The following is a 20544-nucleotide window of genomic DNA, read 5'->3' as shown; positions in this document are numbered from 1 at the left end:
TACCTTTTTTTTTTCTCGCTAAACTTTTTATTGGCAACAGGCGTGGGTTAATTTTCTAAAATAATTATTTTTTTGGATTGTTATTTTTAATAAAAATGACAACTAAAATGGACGAAGAAAGTATCAAATCATAATGATAAGTTTTGACTTTATCGAGTTATTGTAATATTCAAGAGAGAAGATAATATTTAGAGAAATCGAAAAGTTTGAAGAAGTTGTTTGGTTTTCCAATGAGACTACTTGTTAGTATTTAAGTAACTCGTTAATTAATCAGATTAACTAACTCATCATTTTGATCAAATGGCAAATGAATCGGCCTTTGCTATGTGTTGTGATGATTTTTACTTCTCATTACTTTTTGACGAAATCCAAAATGTCGATAACTTTTTAATATCAGATGATAAATATGCTGAACAGCTCCAGGATCAAGAAATAATAATGAGTTCAATAACTTTCAAACAAAACTCGACCAACTCCCCTGCAGAGGAGAGTAATGTATATCAACATGAAATCGGCGAATCGTCTTTAAGTTTCTGCGAGATTTGTGCAGAGAGAAAAGAAAATGATGAAATGTTCACAATTGAATCTTGCAGCCATGTTTTTTGTGCTGATTGTATCAACAAGCACGTCTCAATAAAAATCCAGGACAAAATTCACGTTGTGACATGTCCTGGTGTAGCTTGCAGGGGAATTCTCGATTTTGAGACGTGCATTTCAATCATACCTAAAGATGTACGTGATAGTTGGGACGAATTGTTGTGTGAATCGCTAATTCTTGCCTCGCAGAGATTTTACTGTCCATATAAAGATTGTTCAGCCATGCTAGTGAACGATTCGGATGAAATAGTTAGGGAATCGGAGTGTCCTGTTTGTTGGAGATTGTTCTGCGCGCAATGTTATGTGCCGTGGCATTATGATTTTCAGTGTGAAGAGTTCCGGAGAATGAATGTGGAGGAAAGAGACAGAGAAGATTTAATGTTGAAGGAATTAGCAAAGGCGAAACAGTGGACTAGATGTCCTTATTGCAGATTTTTCGTCGAGAAAACAGAGGGATGTTTGCATATGACTTGCAGATGTGGATCACAGTTTTGTTATAAATGTGGAATAACTTGGAGAAATAATCATGCTTGTTAATGCAATACTTTTTTTCAACTACTTACTTATATGTTGGATGAGGAGAAATATTTGATATGATGTTTACATGGTAGTTTTTTTATTAAATAGGAAAAAATTGTATGTCTGTTTTATAACTTTCTAATGTCTAGTTTATTTATGCGTTGTATATTTCATTAATCACAGAGAGTCCACCCATTTCATTAATCAGTGATATGAAATTTTTGCAACCTCATCTGGTGCGTGGATAATTTGATTTTGGGGACCTCAACATTGGGGGACTTTTGTCATTTTTAACTATTATTAAATTAGATCTTAGGCATAACTTGCACCCCAAAAGCTAGTTCAAAGGGAGGAGGATTGCTCAAGCCCATCTCATTAATGGGACTTTTGTCATTCTTTAACATGACGAAACAACTCATTTTTGTGTAACCATCAATTTGGTGTGATCACATTGCTAGCTTAATATTTTATTCTCGTTTTTCTTTACTTATTATTCAAGTACTTCTATTTTATCCTTTTATCCTACATTTTCATAGTTACTCTACCTCGCATTCTACTTTTTCAAATTATGAATATGTGACATTGTAACAACAGAAAAGGAACGGTACCAACCGAACAAAGGGTGTCAATGGGTTTGAGGTACCTAAAAATTATCAGACTATATCGAGTTACGAAGATCTTGTTTGCATCTTACAAGAGAGGCTCAGAGCATGTTACTCAGACTTAATTTTACCGAATGGAACATATAGACATGCGTTTCAATAAAATTATAACAAGATACAGTTTTAAGATAACATGAACGCACAAACATGGAGTAACATTTCAGATGCTGTTGTTGTTGTTCTGTAAGTCGCATGTTAATGCATCGAACTGTCAAAATAATAATCTTTTAAACTTCTGCAGAATGAAAGAAACTCCAGTGGCTTTTGTTGTTAAATCAAATGGCTCCACAATTACTGAAGATGAAGTCAAAGAAATCATAACAAAGCAGGCTGGTTTTATTCAGTTGTGTTTATTTGCCAAATTTTGTCAAATTGAGATTAGTAGCTTAGTTGGTCGATTATTTAAATTTTCTCTAGTTTACCTTTCTCCTGCTCCCTCTGTAATAAAAATAAATAAATTGTAGACCTTCCTGTTGGGTTTTATTTTGCCCTAAATTTCTTAGCATAAATAGGTTTTCCTTTTAGGAAAAGGTTTTGGATTGACTAATCCTTTTTTCTGGTAGGAAAAGGTTTAGGACTCTATAAATAAAGGAATGTTCCTTCTAACTTAATCAGCATTCACAATGTAGTCTTAAGGGCTTTGAGAGTTTTGGTTAGAGGGAGAATTTGTGGGTCACAAGTTTAATACGTTATCACTTATGTGAACCTCCCATGTATTCCGAGTGAATTGGTTGAGGTTGTTCCCCTCTGTATTTTGTACTCTCATATTTATAGTGGATTGCTCATCTCCTTTGTGGACGTAGGTCGATTGACTGAACCACGTTAAATCTTTGTGTCTTTTGATATATTTCTCGTTGTCTTCTTACTTGTGATCTTTTGAGGTTTGCTTTGCTAGCTTCCGCGTTTACACCTGCTAATTTCCGGTACTAACAAGTGGTATCAGAGCCAGATTCAATGATAGAGTCAGGTTCAGTGGTTCGATAATCGATGATTGAACCAGGTTAGAAAGAGGTGTTCATCTTGGAGGGTGTAGTTCTAGCCGCAACCATTTTGATAGTAATGAAGATTTTGTTGGAGAAATTGTTTCAGAGAGGTTCTCTGTGTTGAGACATAAATTTTGCAAATGAGATTATGAAGAGGAGAAGCAAGTTGTTGAAGATTAAATGAAGAAGGTGGACAAATTTATTTTGTTAGAAATTCAGGCCAAGGGGGAGATTTGTTGGGTTTTATTTTGCCCTAAATTTCTTACCATAAATAGGTTTTCCTTTTAGGAAAGACCACTATTTATAGGTTGCATATGTTACAAGAATAAAAATAGAATAACGAGTGAAATGAAGAGTTAGTGATTACATAAGTTACTAATAACTAATGATCACTTTTTTCCACAATAATGAGAGTAAAAGGCACAAATATAGTCTCCACAAATGGACATAGCATGATACATAAGATAATATATGATATATTTTTATTGATTAATATTAAATATCACACTAACACCTATTTCTTCAATACGTGAGAATTTATAAAATATGCCACAAAATTTTACCATTGAGCAATTGGGCTTATACCCGGGACTTGACTCAAGATAGTGCATTCTAATTATTACTAGACCCTTGACACATGAATGCACAAACGGATTATATCAAATGAATAGCAAGAAATAGAAGATCAATCACGTTGTAAGACTAATAAGATTGCCAGAGACCAGAGTATTATCACGTGGTAAAACTAATAAGATTGTCAGAGTATTGTGTGTGGTAAAGACTAATAAGATTGACAAAGTATTGTGTGTGGTAAGACTAATAAGATTGACAAAATATTGTGATATAACGTCATCAAAAGGACTCATATCCCCCTAGTAGTCCACCTGTAGCAAATATCAAAAGTAGTTCTCTCATATCCACCTCTAGCAGTCTAGCAGTTTGGGAGTGTTTCTGCAAGAGTTAACAAAATTATTAGAGGGGGCAGAATGATCAACAAGACAAGTCTGTGGGAATGCACTCTAAAATTGAAGAAAGTGCAATCAATTTACCTGGAATTCTTCAGATTCAGCCTTGTAGTTCTCCCCAATCAAAAATTCGCTCACCCTGGAGACAATTGCATTCGCGATATTGACTGATATTACATGATGCCACACAAATAACAAAGCAAATTAGATGAATTTGAACAGTGCTTTAGGAGTGTCATATGTATTCTAATGAAGTCGAAAAAGGAAATCTAATAGTATATCATTCAGACAATTACAGAATGACAAGTAATCAAAGAGTGTGCTCAAAACAGAATGATCCGACGGACATATGAAATACAGAATTGCTCCTGTTTTTTACTTGCGCCTACTCTCATAGAATGGTGGCATCTCGACTGCACTGGATAGGTGAAAACAGAAACATTTTGCCTTGGGAGGATGAAATCAAGTGGGTATCCAAGAGGGTCAAAACAATAGTTTTAGAGCTGGTATGATGAGATTTTCTTTTTCCGTTAAATCCTTCCAGGACAGCACCTAATTTTTTACGTTGCGTAATAAATTCAATAACAGTGAAATAATAATCGGATTATGAGAACTTACAAAGATCGGAAATGGAGCATAGTTCGTCAATAGTGGTGTTTGAAGAACTGGCGATGAGCCGCCAGTTCTCCGTGCGACCGAAAGAAATTGGAACAATCGCTGCAAAATATTCTCTTGTTGTTTTGAGGTGAACAACTTTGAAATGTTCCAGAAGGTCTTTAACAGATTTGAACTTCCTTCCGCTGCCACACTGCAGACACAAAACATTCTCTGTAGTAGGTGGATTAAGCAAAAGTTCTTTTTGTTCCTCTTCAGATAGCTCTTCCACAACGACGGGAGGCATGATTCCATGCAAAATTTCGCCGGGGAATGAAAATTGTGAGGGGTAAACTCGCCGGAGAATGGTGTGGATTGGGGAGAAAGAAATCGATTCTTTGGCGTGTGGCCAATTAATAGGATTTGCCTTTTTTATATTCCGCTAACAACTTCCGGGTCATTTTCAGATGATTTTACATTTGAGCTTCATTTTCAAATTGGAATTTTATTTAATGCACAAGCCTAAACTATATGTCACAAAATTAGATTTCTATTGATATTATTGTGGTAAAAGAAAAATATTACTATATTTACATGATAACGCTGTAATGAATTTCATTGGTGAATAGAGGTCATGCCATTTGCTAGAAATTGGAAGAAATATGTGCGTTGTGAAGAAAAATCTCATTGATCTAAAATAAATTGATACTCATTGTCTCTACAAGTTTTTCCTATATTTTAATGGAATTGAATCGATAAGAATGATGCTATAGATGAGAATTTCATGTAATAATAAAGCAAAGTTGCCAAATATCCTAGAGAAGTTAGGGGTTTATAATGGAGTTATTGCAGGAGCAAATCTAGAGGCTAAATATATACATTAAAAAAATATATATATAAAAATTTTGAACTAATTAAACAGTAAATTAGAAATTGACTTAATAAATAATGAATTCAATTTTTTTTTTAAAAGACTAACGTTCAAATATCAAGCACTATGCTTGAAAACATGATAGAATAAAAGGAGGCAGGACACTTATTTTATAATGAGATGAGATGATGATGACAACTAGTAAAATTTTCCGCCTGAAATGATATCAATTAAGTAGTTTGTAGCATCTTTTTTAATTTAGTTGATACTACAAAAAAAAACTTAAGCAAGATGAAAGGACATTGTAGTCATTTCACTGTCTTAGTTAGTTATAATGAAGTTATTAGGAAGGTAGTTAGCTTGTTAATCGGCTAACTGATTAACAAGAATGATGGATCCAGAATATACGAACGCATAGAGAAAAATATTTAAAATTCATAATCAAACCACCTCTTTTAATTTGAAAATATTTCAAATAAAGTAAAAATGTTTTTTATTTTCAATATGGCCAAACAAGTCCAGTTGGAGATAATGGATCAAAAGCTTCTAAATTGACCTCCTTTTTTTTATAAGCGTTATATTTAAGTTATTATATTTAAACTACGTCTAATTTACGTTATAACATTGAAGCCCTAAACCCTCTAAACTAACACAATTTTATTAATTGCATACTTAAATCATGCTTAATTTACATTACTCATTGAACAATATATATTTTTCTGGTGCTAAACCTCCTGCTCATGATTATACGCTATGTAAGCGTGTTCACACTCCCTCATAACTTTTAGAAAATGTCAGGTGGCACTAGTCTTGTTGACGAAATTTCTGAAATTACTCTATTGTCTTCTTAATTTCTTTAGGCATGCTTCTTTGCGTTTATTAATGCACTTGTAAAATATAATTGATTTATTAATATTATATTATGATTTACATAAAAAATAATTTTTTAAAAAAAACATAATTTCAGAGACATGCTTTCAGATTTTTGCTTTATAACACTCACCTCCCTTGTAGTTTACGATATTATATTTACCTCCATTATTTTTATTTTTTTATAACCATTCTTTAAACCTATTTAAAGTAAATATAAATTAATTTAGATTTGACAATTTTTCCGCTATAATAGTTAGGATATCTTTGTAAATAATTTTTCTAATACATGCTATATTTAATGCATGAAAATATTATATGTGTAATTATTGTAAGCATAACCAATGACGAATTTAGAATCAAAAAGTAGCGCACCGACATTCGTGATTTTCTTCGTAAAGTTAGATATTTTATAGATATATTTACTAGAGTTTGTATAATATTATATTATATTTTGGCACCCGTACTACAAGAAGTCTATATGGTCCACGTGGTTAATTAATGTTGAACTTTCGACCTTGAGTATCAAGGATCAAATCAGACTTCAATACATTTTACTTCGTGCACCCATGTTCGAAAAATCCTAGATTAACTAATCTATACATTGTTATGCTTTCCACTGTAGTGTATGTATTAACTTTGTGTATAATTAGTACCTTGTTTGGTACTCTTTTAAATCTATTGTGTATTAAGGTGTGTATTGCTAATACCGTGAATTTTTAGGTATTAGCAATGAAATGATTTTAATGCATGCCTTAGCATGATTAAAGACCCAATTGCCCCTAAAAACATCTTTTACATCTTTTCTACCATAATAGTGGAGGGTATATTTGTACATTATTTTTTTAAAGCAATGCATGATATCTTTTATGCATCAAACCAAACAATGCATAAAAATAATTTATGTATCACTAATACAAACATAAGTAATACATGCATTGCTACTGCAAGCATTACTAATACATTTTATTTAACATTATTCTTATAAACTCTACCAAATAATTTTTTAATACAAACATCACTAATACAATTTATTTAGCATTATTATTACATGCTCTAACAACCCCTAAATGCTTAACAATATAATAGTTATGACCCGTTGGCTGAACTTTAATTTGTAGAGAAAACAAAGTGGTTGAATAATAAGAAATTATATATATATATATATATATATATATATATATATATACCATCGAAATATATAGATACTATTAGAGTGATATATTTATGATGATATTAGAGATGAAGAAATAATAATCTAATATAGAATAAATATATGAGTAATTTTCACATATAACAAACATAAAAATCATATTTTTATGATATAGCTATACTTTGTATAATTGCGTTTCATAACAAATATAAATATATATATATATCGCTATACATATAAAAAACAATTGTGTAATTCGCTATACATATACAAAGAAACCAGTTATATAATTCGCTTTCATATACAAAAGAAAGCAGTTGTATATGTATAAAACGAGAAAGAGAGAAAGATAAATGAAAATTAGGCAGAGAAATATTTGTATTGTATAATTATAAGTCTATAAGAACGAAGATACATATATTTGCATGTGTATATACAATTTTCTCTCGCTTTATACAAACAGAAATACAATTTATTCATTTCGTTTTTGTTTGTATAAGTGAGAGAGACGAGGATGTCGAGCGAGATCTGAGAGAGGAGAGAGAGAGGAACGAAAATATATGTATATATACAATTTTTTCTCATTTTATACAAATACAAACGTATTTTATACATTTGTGTTTGTATAAAAGTGCGAGAGAGGGAGATTGGCGAACGAGAGTTTGAGGGTGAAAGACGACTGACAAACAGTTAACTACATAATATAATTGAAGCAAAGTGTGATTATAGAATTTAAATTGAATTATTAATTTGTCATATATAATTTTTCCTAAATTGAGTTATATTAGGTCGAGTCCAATTTGAATAAATAGATTCTAATTTGTGTAGTTCTCCCCATATAAATTGGATTACTACTTATGAACATTAAACTTGTCCATTTATGTATTTTCAAATCCTTGTCCGTCTAAGCCTCACGTCTGCCTACATAAATCCCCTCCAAACCCTTACCAATTACCATTCTCCTCTTGCCCCTTTGTAGTCTCTTCTTTAACTATTTATATGGCGAACTTGTCAGAATTGCCACCCGACCTCATTAGTACAGTTGTCGAGCGTGTTAAAGTGATTGAAGATTTTATTGCTTTTGGTGCTGTTTGTATCTCATGGCGAACTGCTGCCACAAGAGATAATTTTGATGTATCCTCACCACAAATTCCATTGCTTATGCTAGCAGATAAAGATGATGATTATAGAGAATTTTACTCTCTTTCCAAAAACAAAATTTCACGCATATTTCTCCCAGAAATTAGAGGGCGAAGATGTTTTCCATCAGAGGGAGGTTGGATGTTTACAGACTCATGTACAGGAGAATTTAACTTGTTTCATCTATTTTCCCGTACCCAGATTCAACTTCCTTCACAAAAAGCCCTAAAGGAGTCTTTACAAAAAGACGCAGAAATAACTCATTACACAATTGACAAAGCTGTCTTATCTGTAAATCCTTCTCTTACATCAGATTATGTGCTCGTGATTTCCGATCTTACATATGGTAGAGGTGATCTCGCCTTTTGGCGACCGGGAGACGTCAACTGGACTAAAATTGTCATGAGAAGAAATGCTAGATTCAACAGTCTCTTTCACTATAAGGGTAAATTTTATGCTTTTAATTATGATGGCGAGTTATGGGTTTTTGATGTTCCAGGCTGTAGCATTCCTCGACCAATTGTAGTGCCGCGTCGACTTACTCGTCTGAAAGATCCTATATTACATCAACCGGATACTCAGTACTACTTTGTTGAGATATCTGGTGCACTGTTACTTCTTATTCGATTTTTGAATAACACATATACTAGTGATTATGAAACCATTAAGTTTAAGGTATTTGAAATAGATATAATCAAAGATCAATTGAACGAGATTAATACTTTAGGAGATTCAACAATTTTTTTGGGACGGAATGGAGCAACTGCTATGGTTACAGGGCTGAAACCTAATCACATTTATTTCACAGATGATGTATTTGAGAGCTATTTCGCCTTGGAAGCAGGTGGTGGAAAAGATATGGGGGTTTACAATTTTGAAAATGGAAAGGTTGAATCTTTTTATTCTGGGGTGTCATTAAGTCCTGTTTGCCCGCCAACATGGGTTAACCCATCATTCGGATCATAATGCGGTTTTACTCACATCATATGGCAGCTCTCTTTGTTTTGGTTTTTTAGCTAGTTATTTATCATTGTTTTTAACAAATTATCAATATAAAGTTAAATTAATCTATTTATTTTAATATGTTGTTTGAATGTTATCATACTTAAGCAATTCTAGTTGTGATTTCTCAAAATGGTTGAGGCTTATGAGATACAGTTTGCAGATATTAACTCTACATTTGATTCTTGCATCCCATTTTGCTAGTTACGAAGTTTAGTAACTTTAATGAATTTGCTTTGATCCATGCTTCAATTGTAAACTGCTGTAAATATCATATTTATAACTGAAACTTTTTTAATAATTGATATTACAAACAACACCCTCTAAGATTAAAATCTTGTAGACATCTATAGTTTACAAAGATAAGTCTTTTGCTTTCCTTATAAGCATCTATGAGTTCTTGTTCTCCTGATTGTTCTCTGTTTCTTCCTCATTTTCTGCCTTTCTGGCTGTCTAATGCATCCATAGACCCTGCCATATGTATCTAAGTTCTTTTCTGCAAATTATCCTGAGTTTGAGCATGCAATACGTACTGCAGTCCATCCAGAGCCAAGCCACTTTTGATGGTGCTTTTGTTTTCCTTATTGGTAAGTCCTCTTGCTGCTATTCCCTAACTGTTTCTCTTTGCAAGCTATAGCATGATCTTTCTGAAAACTGCTATCCCTATTTCCATCGATTGCAGGTTACCACTCTGATTAACATGCTTGAGGAGTTCTATCAGTTGATTAACTCTACTACTCGTCCCGTTATTGCTTCTCCTTTGTACTGGAATTTCCAGTTCCCTCAACATAGGTACTCTGCTCTAGTGCTTTCATTGTCTCCAGCCCATATACGTTAGAAAATGTACTTTCCATGTAATGTTGATATTTTGTTATTACCAGATAGTTTCTCTTTTTCCATTGCCATTTTTTTAAAAAAAAATTGTCCAAGGATTTCTCCCATGGGCTTCGATGTTATGTTTCTAAACTGTGAATCCATAAGTTGGACTAACTGGTAAGTGCACCAGTCATTTCCTTTTCCATATTTACGTTTGATCACTCTTTCCAATGTCTTCTGTAGCTACCATCTTTAAGTCTCTAAAGCATTGGAGACTCTTATTGTGTAGTCTCAAATTCTTTACTTGGAGGATGTCTTCTCTTTTGCTATTCATTGTTGTTTTCCATATCATTAGGACCAATAAAACCCAAGTCCATGACCTCACAATTATCCATATAACGACTAAAGTCCTGGCTATTAGTCATCCTGTGAGGTCTGCCCCCGAATTTCTCATCAGGTTCAAGAATGACATTAAAATCACCAGTGCTACAGCAAGGACCTTTGGCAACTTGATGAACTCTTTCTATATCAGCCCAAAGATCTTTCCTCTCAGCAGATGTGCACTTAGCATACACAGCAGTAGCAAATACATCACTGCTAATATTAGCATGGTGCATTTTGATAATAATTTGTTGATCTGAGTTGTCAATTACAGAAGTCTGATACTGCCAGTCCACAACAGCCATATTTGTCCATTAGAGTTAGCTATACAGTGTTGATATCCAAGATATCTCATGTGCATATGAATATTGTTCATGCTCAGGATATGCTCTGAGAGGGCCACAAAATCCACTTTGTAATACTTGATCGGCTTCTTATGTCTGGGTAAAGCATTTTTGGTTCTAACTCCCCTGATGTTCCAGTAAATGACACTAAATATAAAGGTTATCGAGACTGTTTTGTATCCCTAGCCTTGGCAGGGTTGTTACCATTTTCCTTGCTCATCTTGTCATACTTCTTGTTTTTGTTTTTTCCTTTGATAACTGGAGAAAAGCCTTGATTTTCAACGTCCTCCTTGTAATGCATTTCTCTTTGTATACGTTCATCAGTAACCATAACAGTGACTATTAGGAGATGTGACCTGTAGTTGAATTTCAGCATGTTTTCTGTTCCTCCCTCTCTTCTCTTATTTTTTTTAATCTGCTCATCGCTTGATCTGGTTTCAATTTGTGGTGTTTCTTTTATGATCTTGCCAACTTTGTTATGGTTTGAGACTTGTTCAGCATTTAGGGCAGTCACTAACTTTTTGTTGGATTTGTCCCGGTTTGAAACCTTTCCAGTGTCGAAGGCAGCTACCGAGTTATTGTTGACTCTGTCTTCGTTTAATACAAATTTGGAGTTGAGGTCAACCACCAAATTCAATCCCGGCATGGCATTGATAACAGAAGTTAAGCTATTAGAACTTTGAATCTTGTTAGTGTTATCAACAAATGTATCAGCACCATTAATATCGTCAGTTTTGTTTTCTTGTTCCCGGCAGATTCTTGAAGACTGTTACCACAAGTGCTAGCTTCGGCTTCATTGGTCTCACCATTGTCATTCTTTCGAACCATCTCCTGGTTATTCTCATTGAGCTCCACAACTTCTGCGTCTATTTTCTTTTACTCAACTTGCTCTTTGTCGTCGTTATTTTCTTTAGGAGTATTCCCATCGTCCTGAGTACCATCATTTTCAGAAAGGACAGTTCTTTTCTTGCTCTTAACAGTTTATTGTACTGAAGGTGGTTTGACAATGACTTTGGATTTTTTCTTAGACATTTTCTTTTTTCTAGCATTGCCTTCTTTTTTGGTTCTATCTCTGATGGAGGGGTTTTCTGTGGCAGAGATCATCTGGTTATTAACCTCATTGATAGTAGTACTTCTTGTGCCTTGGTTGACTGTCTCCTTTTCCTCATTATCTCTGTAGTCATCTATACCAGCTTCATGAATGTCCTCATGATCCTGCTTTCCTTCAAATTTGCTGGCACTTCGTGAATGTTTTGCACCTTTAGGTCCCTTACTAGTTGGTACAAAGTACAGACTTGCTTAAGTGGTTTGCTTGGATATTGATTTGGTATATGATACTCTTTATTTTCCAACTCTGGCGTCTGCTGCAACCATTTTTGAACTTGCAGTAAGCTAGAGTTCTTTCATTGTTTCCTGAATCTTCTGAAAACCCAGGTAACTTTGTCCACCAAGACTATAAGAATAAGACAGATGCATGGAAAAAATCACCTAGTTTTTTTTTTCTCTGCGACTTTATGGTTCTCAACCACATCATTGACCAGTATTCTAATAACTATCGGGCAAGTATATAACAACTGCGCTTCAATCACAAGCTAGCTTTATATGTATTATCTTTATCAAGAAGTTTAAATGTATGACATCACTATCGATGTTATGAAGCTGAGCTTTAAGGTCAATGTATTTTAAAGCTGTCCAATCCTCTTCTGTATCAGTGCAATCAAAATCTCTCAAAGCAGTGAATAAGCTACTACCTTACTTAGGAGTGTAGCAATTGGGGAGAATTCCAATGCTGAAATGGAAGCCTGAGTTCCAATAAGATGAGCTAAGCTAACAAAGTGTTTGGCCTTGGATGAGAAGAGTTCCAACTTGAACTGTTCAGAGAAAGATGCATTTTTGCAGATCGGGTGAGCTGATGTTGACTTTAAGTGCATTGTTTTAACAGGTGTATAGAACAATGTTACAGCAGTTATTATGTGCATTTTTTGATTTCTTGCTTATAGTAAGGCGCATCTATTCCGGAATGATGAACTGAAAGACATTGGTGAGTTTATTTGTGCATTGAGCATCTTCCACCATATGCAAATTCATTCTGTGTATTTAGGCATGTTTATTGCATTAGTCTTTGTTTGAAGAAACCATAGACGTGCAATCCGTTTCTATCTGATGCTTCATCTGCTTTTAAATTATATGACATGTGCAAACAGGCTCCTATTGAACATAAAGTGAAACAAGTATGATATCTGATGAAAGTAGATAAACATTTAATTTATTCAATTATGTTTTTTTTTTCCCTTTAGGTATCAGGTGAACGAGATGACAATGGTGCAACTATAAAAGTCAGGATTGGAGCTTTCTGACTATTAGGAAAAGCTAGCATCGATCCGTTCGCGAGTTAGCAGCTCATCTTGCATACCTATGAAACCTTTCAGGTTCTTCCTTATTTATAGATATTCTTCTGACGTAATGATCAAAAGATAATACTAGCTAGTGTATCATCCGACTTCCAGATACATCAATGGATATTCGGATACATAGGGGAAGGGTGTATTCCGAGAGGGGACGGATACGTATGTATCATCGAGATGTATTCAGGGATTTTTGATTATTTTTAAAAAAATGAGAAAATTTTAGAAATTATGATAAAATAAAATGTGTAGGTAGAATTTTTAGGAAAATGGTTCATGATGGGTCGCTGTTTCTTTCCAAGCCAACGCTCTAACTGGACTGAATAGTCACACTCGCATACTGTTGGGCTGAATTCTATAGTTGGGCTGATTACCGCGGTTTGGACCAAACTAATTCCCATCCAAGCTCTTCCAAATCATCACGCTTGGATATAATATATATCTAAGATAAATTATACCTAATTGACTCACATGTATCACCTACATATATCTAACGAAAAAGATGTGGCATGAAAGATAATTTGATAAATAAAGCGATAGCATCTAGTTAGATCCTGAACCAGTGAAATTATGTTATTTGCTCATTAAATGTTACATCATTTGAGTTATACGTAAGACTATATACTTAAAAGGTTCGAAAGTATAATCTAATCAACTTTTACTTTATTTGTATTACGTGATCTTATAACAAAGAGAAATTCAATCAAACCTCTTGAAATTATTTCAATCATGTATATGAGATAAGTTATTCTATCACTATAACATAAACAATGAGATAAATAATCTAAAGACTACATAATATCCTCCAAAAAACCACAAATAATATCTTATTTTAAAATTATTATATTTATATATCTCACGTCAAACTATTACAAACTAAAATCCATGGAAAAAATTGATTAAAACGTGGAGTTAGACCCCATTGCCGACAGTAGGGAAAAGTCGTAATAAATAATAGAGCCTCAAAAGACTCCACGTATCCTTCAATACACAAAAATATCTACTTCTTTTCACTCCTTTCCTTTTCCATTTCTTCGATTAGGAATCTTGGTCTCATTACTTGACCCCATCTCCAAACCTACTCACACCAAATATAACAAAATTAAACTGCCAATGCCATAAAAAAAATCCTAAATTAATATAAAAATATTTATTTTACTATACTTGGGGGTAAATAATTTTTAATTTAAAAAAAAACTCACTAATAATGTTCTCTTGATTTGAGGCACAAAAATCTAAAGAGTCAAACCGTCCAAACCACACATTTTTTCTAATTATTATTAATTATAATATAAAGGTTCCATTTTCTTGTTTCTTTCCCACTGAAAACATGACATGTGTTGTATCAAAAGAAGTCAAAAGACTAGCACTAGCACAAAATACTCTCTCCGTTCCAAAAAGATTGTCTCCACGGAACTAAACTAACTAACGACTCATGTGAATTCAAACTCTTATTTTTATTTGTTATGTTATATTTTTCAAAAGTCAATTTAATTAATTTATATTAATTTAATATTTTAAATAAAAAAAATTAAATACTTAAAAATTATATAAAAAACACTATAAATTACCATCCTTTTGCATATCAATAAAAAATATATTAATCAAAATTTTTATAATTAGACTAAAGAAAAATCATGAAAATTTTAAAATATCTTCAACATTTTTTCAAAATAAAGTTGAAATATTTAGAAACTATAGCAATTCAAAATATTTCAAAAGTAATTTGCCGGTCCAAATAAATAATTAACTAAGACAAAATACCGCGCAGCCACAATACAAGTGACTCGTGGCAATAAAATATCTCTTACACAAGCACTGTGACGGTCGCGTCGGTGAATATTTTTTGTTTCTTTAGTGAAAAAAAAATCAAATCCAAAGTGGGGTAAATTTTGTCTGCAGAGTTGTTAGAACATTCAAACTTATACATCCCTATTTTCCTATATATATATTTGTCCATATCACTAATTAAACTGCTTTTGTGAAACCCCACATCAAGAGTGGAAGCAAAACACATCACTCCTTTATTAAACTCCAGTCATTTCATTCTTTATTGCAACAAAGAGCACACTATAAACCCTTTAATTTTCAACCAAACATACAAGTAGAGGAGAGGAGATGGAGGATTTGTGGCAAAAAATGGTCTTTCCGGTTAGACGTGTTTGGGGTGCTGTTTCTGCTCGTGTCAAGCCTCGTAAAGATGGTTAGTCATAAAACTTACTTGCATTCGGTGTTTTTCTTACTCTTGATTTAATGAACATATAGGAAGAAGCTACTATGGATGAATTAGTTTTTTTCAAAACCTCTCCCCCTGTTTTCTCTAAATCTGACTTTTTAAAAGAGACACTGTCACATAAGTAATGACTAAGATGCAATGAATTGGAGAGTCTAAGGGACTTACTTTTTGTTTACATCAGGTGCTGGATTATTGAAGCTTCAAGGTGATATACAGTCCTGTGGATATGAGGATGTACAGGTGATGTGGGAAATGCTTGGAGGAACGGATTCAGAGTTAACATCTCGGCATATCAAGCGTAAAGCGCCAACGGTGGTTTAGGCATTTTGAACGGTTAGCGCTAAACCATCCTCCTCTCCGGATCACACCATTGAGATGGTATGCTGCACTGCAGAAATAAGAGTATCTGAAGAGTGAAGAGATGTATGTTACTTGTAATTTTCAAGCCCCCAGGTAGATAGGGGGACTTTCATGACAACATTATCAGTTGTAAATATACCATCGCCCTGATGATGTATGAAAATTCGGCACTAAATAAAGAAAAAGAACTATGGAGAGCTCTTTTTTCCCCTACTTTCTTTGCTTAAGTCTGATATACAGAAAACAAAAAATACTAGAAGAATGAAATCTATACCTGTTTTGGTGGCCATATAGACACAACTCTAATAAATTGGAGGCAATGTTATCCAAACAGGCCCATCCACAAGTTCATATCTGAAAAAAGAATCAAATTAATACTTAGATGGACCATAAATAACAGAATTTTTAATGTGTGCAGCGCCAGGCACTGCTGTGCTGCAAATCACCACTGGAAGGTCGATTGAATATGCTATGGATTATGGCTATCCCTTTTACTGATGTAGCCAGCATAGTTGCAACAATTGCGTGTAACCTATCACTTAAAACAATTCTGGTATTAAAAATTGATAGTGAATCCACAGGAAGTGGTAATGTAATATGCATTCTTTCATGTGCATTTCTAAAATGATGGATATTTTGATGAACAGGACGTTACTGTAATATTATCTAATCATTCAGTCATTTAAGAAAATCTAGCAATAAAGGTAGTAGTAGTAGTAGTAGTAATCAAGGGCTCAGAACTTGGCCAAATTATCTAAGCAATCAATCACTTAAGATCTCATAATAACATTAAGATCTCATAATAACAAGTAGGGAAACATGAACAGGACTAAGTGGATAAGTCGAGACAATAGAACCGGTCTGAAAGTATTGAAACAATTAAAAATAAACGTAGATCCCAGCTGATAATTAAGCATAGGCAATTAATGTACCTTTAGGACCAATAAATTTACTGCACTTTTTACATGCTCCTGAGTTGATAACTAAAAATGAGATGCTAAAACAACATTCAAGGGCACTAACTTGATAAGACGGATTGCTGTAGGGCTCCGAGTTGTGCTTTCTCCATTCAAATGTTAAAACATTCTGAGTTGGTTTTTTGTTGAGTTCCTGGAATGATTTTTTGGCATAAGTTGAATTTTGGGAAGTCTTGGAAAACAGTTCTTCTAACTGCTTTCAGATAAGTCTTTCATAAGACCAATGTATTCTAAAACCTGGATATGGCCATACCTGAAAAGTTTCAAAAATAAAAAAAGGAACCACATTAAGAGAAAAAAGCAGATAATCAAGGTAAACCATCACGTATGCGAATAAATTTCATGAGTTTCATACAAAACCCAGATACAGAAAGGCAAGAGAGAGCAGATTTGGGATACACTCCAGGAGACAATAGCAATATCAATCTTAACCCTTCCCTAACTCTTCGCAATCTCATAGCTACCGAACCAAGACACTGATAAAACATATTCTATGATTCGGCATTACTGTTCATAAACATTACAAGGAATCCACATAAGATTCAGAAGGGTACTCTTCTTGCTACACTTTATCTCTATTTCTCTTCACCCGTTTTATGCTACCATCCAACATAAGTAGGTAACCCAAGCCACATTCAACTAAAATTTGATTCCTTTTAATTCAAAGTGTTATTCTGATTGCAGTGCTCCCTAATCTGTCAAGAGGTAAATCAGACAAATATGCTGAATAAATCTACTAAAATGTTTAAGGTCCAAGTACAATTGAACAGGAGGATATTCACGGCTACTAGCTATAAGGTTAAAGCCTTTCAGCTACTATGCCCCAATTAAATTCCCATCCACCTTAACCTGAAGATTTACTGGGGTCGGGATAAGAGAGTGGCAGTTCAAACCTTTTAAACATCAAACCAAGTAAGCAACATGCCACTGCATAACTAGCTTGGACAAGAGCAAGACGAGAGGGCCAGCTTATGACAGTTAAAACTGGGCTGTTGATTTTTCAGTCTTCTAAATACATCAGCAGCTAACTAATACAGAAGGCAACATAACATGGATCCCAAGCAACAAGGGTCTGTTCACAATGAGATCATGCTACAAAATTTAACAAAAGCGGACAGATTACTGTCTTTTGCCATGGAAACAGATCTGGAGATCCAAAGCTCCATTCAAGGTGGCTTGCTTTAAATGGTTGTGTAAAGAAGCTTGTCTCACTCGTGAGAATCTCCAAAAAGAGGCTCTTACCTATGTAGCAAGTGTTTTCTGTGTGAAAGAGATTCAGAGTTATTGTGCAATTGTGGAAGCCTAAGTTTTATTGGATTGAGATAGATCATGCCAGGATCAACAAATGATCTACTGCAGTGCTGGTCGTAAAAGGCCTAAGGAAGAGGAAGCTACTGTGGTGGAATACTATACCTGCATGTATTTGGTGGACTGTATGGGCAGTAAGAAATAGAAGATGTTCAGAAGATTCTGCGAGCTCTGCCAACAAGATAAAGTCTAATTGTATATTTTTGTTTCGCTTATGGCGTATGATGGAACACATAATTGAGGCTGAAACAGTTCTACAAACATTAGAATCCCTACAAGATTAGATGGGGCACACTTTTGTTGTTTGTTCTTTTCCTAGATTGCACTAGCACTTCCTTTGCATTGTTCTAATTTATAAAATTACTTTACCTACTAACAATGTAATATTAAGGTGATCATAGCATTTTAAAATTGGAAATGCAAGACTGAACAATGCTGGAACCAGTAGAAGGATGGTTTTACTAAAAGGCAAGGTTGTTGAAAAGCCTGATGGATCTACAGAAATGACCTCAGAGTGTCCGGAAGGAATTTTCATGCTTAATCAGATAAGTAGTTGTCTTTTTCCATTTCAACCATATAGGAGGCGATGTGTAAATTGAAATACTATCAACAGATATGACCTCAGTGTGTCTGGAAGGAACTATCATGCTTAGTCAGACAATCTCTCCATTTCCTCCATGTACGATGCAAGGTGTAAATTGAAATACTACCAACAGATATGATATCAGTTTTGTCTGGAAGGAACTATCATGCTTAGCCAGACAGGTATTTGTCTCTCCATTTCCTCCATGTAGGATGCAAGGTGTAAATTGAAATACTAAACCCGTAAAGAAGGAATCTAATTGGAGAAGTAGATAAAAAGGAAGACAAACCTCAACAGGAATATCAAGCATCTCTAAATAAAAATGTAGAGAAGAATATTGCTCTTTTTTGTGTATTAGAAGAATATTGTTTTAATTAAAGGTGGAGAACACGGATTGGAAGGTGATGTGATTAATTGGTTAAGAAAATTAATAGGCTAATGATGTCAGTGGTAAGTTTCTGTCATATCTTTTAATTAGATTAGCTTTCTACATATTACATAACCAATACCTATGTACTCGCCCCATTGGACATTACATAGAATCCAACACTTCTATATTAATGTTGTCTCAAATGCAAAATTGTTCCTTTTCATGCTGCAGGAGTCATTGAATCAATAAAAGGGTTGGCAGGCACCCTAAAGAAAATTAAAGAAGAATCTTGAAGTACTTTTGTTGAACTCATACATGGAGATAACATGCAAAAAATTATAGGTACTGGAGGACGCAAGTGATACCGTACTTTCTCGCCCTCAAAGACAAGCAACCTACAAGAGATGTCTAGTAAACTTGACACTTCTCTTTCCTAACTGCTTCCTTCCACCAGCCCACCTCACTCCCAAAAAGAGACTTGTTCCTTTTAAAGGTTGGCTAGAGGGAAGAGATAAATAGGCATAATCTAATTATTAAGAGCTTGAAACAGAACCAAAAAGAAAATGAAATTGAACAGCTTCAAGGTTGGTAAGCCTCTACTACCAAGGAACAAGTTTGTGCCGTGTTCTGATGGCTACAAGCCTCAAAATGTCCTTTAGGTACACCCGTTACAATTGAGGGAACACTAACATCTAAATGGATACAAAGATCAATGCAGAACAAACAATAAATTAATGAAGTGCATTTGCAGGATAAAATCTTACATCCCAGTCCTTCCTCACATATTTTATAGCACAATACTATCTCCAAATCCTGACAACTTGTGTAAATTCACAAGATAAGACCCAAATGAATCCTCTAACACTCCAAATTCTGCCCCAACCACCTGTACAAACCAGTGCAAACACTAGATCAACTATTAAGCAGAATATGCCAACATATTACTTTCTAAATTTTTTTGGCCTCAGCTATTACTTTGTTCCTGACCCTTAATAACCTAACTGGCCTCCTGTTCCACTGCTCTTAGCATGTCAACAGAAACTTTTTTTTTTTTGAAACTGGCAACATTTTCTATATATGTTAGAATCCGAATCTTACAAGAGTTGTAGCAGCCCCATATTTACAAAGCACTACCTACATCTATGATTCTATGATCCTATGTCTATAATGAGTCTAAAACATCAATGATAGAGACAAGATCATTTAAAAGTAATTGATTACAACAAAAACACAGTAGCAAGATGCAATTAAGCTTAATCTGTTGCATACTGTTCTCTATGCTCTCAAAACACCTAGAATTCCTCTCCTTCCATATTGTCCACCAAATGCTTGCTAGGACTATCCTCCACCTGCCTTTATTCTTGGCCAACAACCCAGCTTGTTCCCAACTCGTTAAGGCCTCTGCAAT

At 34.1% G+C, this 20544-nt stretch overlaps 4 protein-coding genes and 2 long non-coding RNA genes across 11 annotated transcripts; 3 read left to right on the top strand and 3 right to left on the bottom strand.

Moving 5' to 3' along the window:
• Nucleotides 1–41: 41 nt before the first annotated feature.
• LOC107023845 (E3 ubiquitin-protein ligase RNF144B-like) lies at nucleotides 42–1193 on the top strand. The gene has a single exon (XM_015224664.2). The coding sequence runs from the start codon at nucleotides 301–303 to the stop codon at nucleotides 1132–1134; it is 834 nt and encodes a 277-aa protein (XP_015080150.1). The 5' UTR covers nucleotides 42–300; the 3' UTR covers nucleotides 1135–1193.
• Nucleotides 1194–3498: 2305 nt separating this feature from the next.
• Nucleotides 3499–4710, bottom strand: LOC107022445. The gene is made up of 3 exons (XM_015223051.2): nucleotides 4345–4710; nucleotides 3811–3893; nucleotides 3499–3712 (listed from the first exon to the last, which is right to left on the bottom strand). The coding sequence occupies exons 1-3, from the start codon at nucleotides 4625–4627 to the stop codon at nucleotides 3614–3616; spliced, it is 465 nt and encodes a 154-aa protein (XP_015078537.1). The 5' UTR covers nucleotides 4628–4710; the 3' UTR covers nucleotides 3499–3613.
• A 3363-nt stretch (nucleotides 4711–8073) lies between these two features.
• On the top strand, nucleotides 8074–13572 carry LOC107023245 (F-box protein At2g26160-like). 6 transcript variants are annotated; one of them, XM_015223869.2, is made up of 5 exons: nucleotides 8074–8799; nucleotides 9895–9943; nucleotides 10039–10148; nucleotides 11453–12801; nucleotides 13195–13572. In XM_015223869.2, the coding sequence occupies exons 1-2, from the start codon at nucleotides 8214–8216 to the stop codon at nucleotides 9918–9920; spliced, it is 612 nt and encodes a 203-aa protein (XP_015079355.1). In that variant the 5' UTR covers nucleotides 8074–8213; the 3' UTR covers nucleotides 9921–9943; nucleotides 10039–10148; nucleotides 11453–12801; nucleotides 13195–13572. The 6 variants fall into 6 exon arrangements, 5 of the variants coding, with proteins under 5 accessions (XP_015079355.1, XP_027773815.1, XP_027773813.1 ...); XM_027918012.1 differs by having other exon boundaries at nucleotides 8075–9943; nucleotides 11453–11731; nucleotides 12610–12801; nucleotides 13195–13542; XR_003579003.1 differs by having other exon boundaries at nucleotides 8677–8799; nucleotides 9825–9943.
• A 607-nt stretch (nucleotides 13573–14179) lies between these two features.
• Nucleotides 14180–15840, bottom strand: LOC114077656. The gene is made up of 2 exons (XR_003579004.1): nucleotides 15704–15840; nucleotides 14180–14380 (listed from the first exon to the last, which is right to left on the bottom strand). It is a non-coding gene; the product is annotated as an uncharacterized LOC114077656 (long non-coding RNA).
• On the top strand, nucleotides 15255–16111 carry LOC107023246. Its single transcript, XM_015223870.2, has 2 exons — nucleotides 15255–15505; nucleotides 15720–16111. Exons 1-2 carry the CDS (start codon nucleotides 15421–15423, stop codon nucleotides 15857–15859), a joined length of 225 nt encoding a protein of 74 aa, XP_015079356.1. The 5' UTR covers nucleotides 15255–15420; the 3' UTR covers nucleotides 15860–16111.
• A 67-nt stretch (nucleotides 16112–16178) lies between these two features.
• Nucleotides 16179–19224, bottom strand: LOC114077657. The gene is made up of 3 exons (XR_003579005.1): nucleotides 17769–19224; nucleotides 16922–17128; nucleotides 16179–16436 (listed from the first exon to the last, which is right to left on the bottom strand). It is a non-coding gene; the product is annotated as an uncharacterized LOC114077657 (long non-coding RNA).
• Nucleotides 19225–20544: the final 1320 nt, after the last annotated feature.

The sequence above is a fragment of the Solanum pennellii genome, chromosome 6 (assembly GCF_001406875.1).
Source record: "Solanum pennellii chromosome 6, SPENNV200".
In the NCBI taxonomy this organism is placed as follows: Eukaryota; Viridiplantae; Streptophyta; class Magnoliopsida; order Solanales; family Solanaceae; genus Solanum; species Solanum pennellii.
Note: the sequence above shows the minus strand (reverse complement) of the source record. Positions and strands in the feature narration are given on the sequence as shown.

Bases quoted from the DNA above. Each gene is read 5' to 3' on its own strand.
- LOC107023845 (XM_015224664.2), top strand. From the start codon at position 301: ATGGCAAATGAATCGGCCTTTGCTATGTGTTGTGATGATTTTTACTTC.
- LOC107022445 (XM_015223051.2), bottom strand. From the start codon at position 4,627: ATGCCTCCCGTCGTTGTGGAAGAGCTATCTGAAGAGGAACAAAAAGAA. The intron at 3,894-4,344 runs GTAAGTTCTCAT...ATGTAATATCAG, and splicing joins ATGCTCCATTTCCGATCTTT to TCAATATCGCGAATGCAATT. The intron at 3,713-3,810 runs GTAAATTGATTG...TAACTCTTGCAG, and splicing joins CTGAATCTGAAGAATTCCAG to AAACACTCCCAAACTGCTAG.
- LOC107023245 (XM_027918013.1), top strand. From the start codon at position 8,214: ATGGCGAACTTGTCAGAATTGCCACCCGACCTCATTAGTACAGTTGTC.
- LOC107023246 (XM_015223870.2), top strand. From the start codon at position 15,421: ATGGAGGATTTGTGGCAAAAAATGGTCTTTCCGGTTAGACGTGTTTGG. The intron at 15,506-15,719 runs GTTAGTCATAAA...TGTTTACATCAG, and splicing joins TGTCAAGCCTCGTAAAGATG to GTGCTGGATTATTGAAGCTT.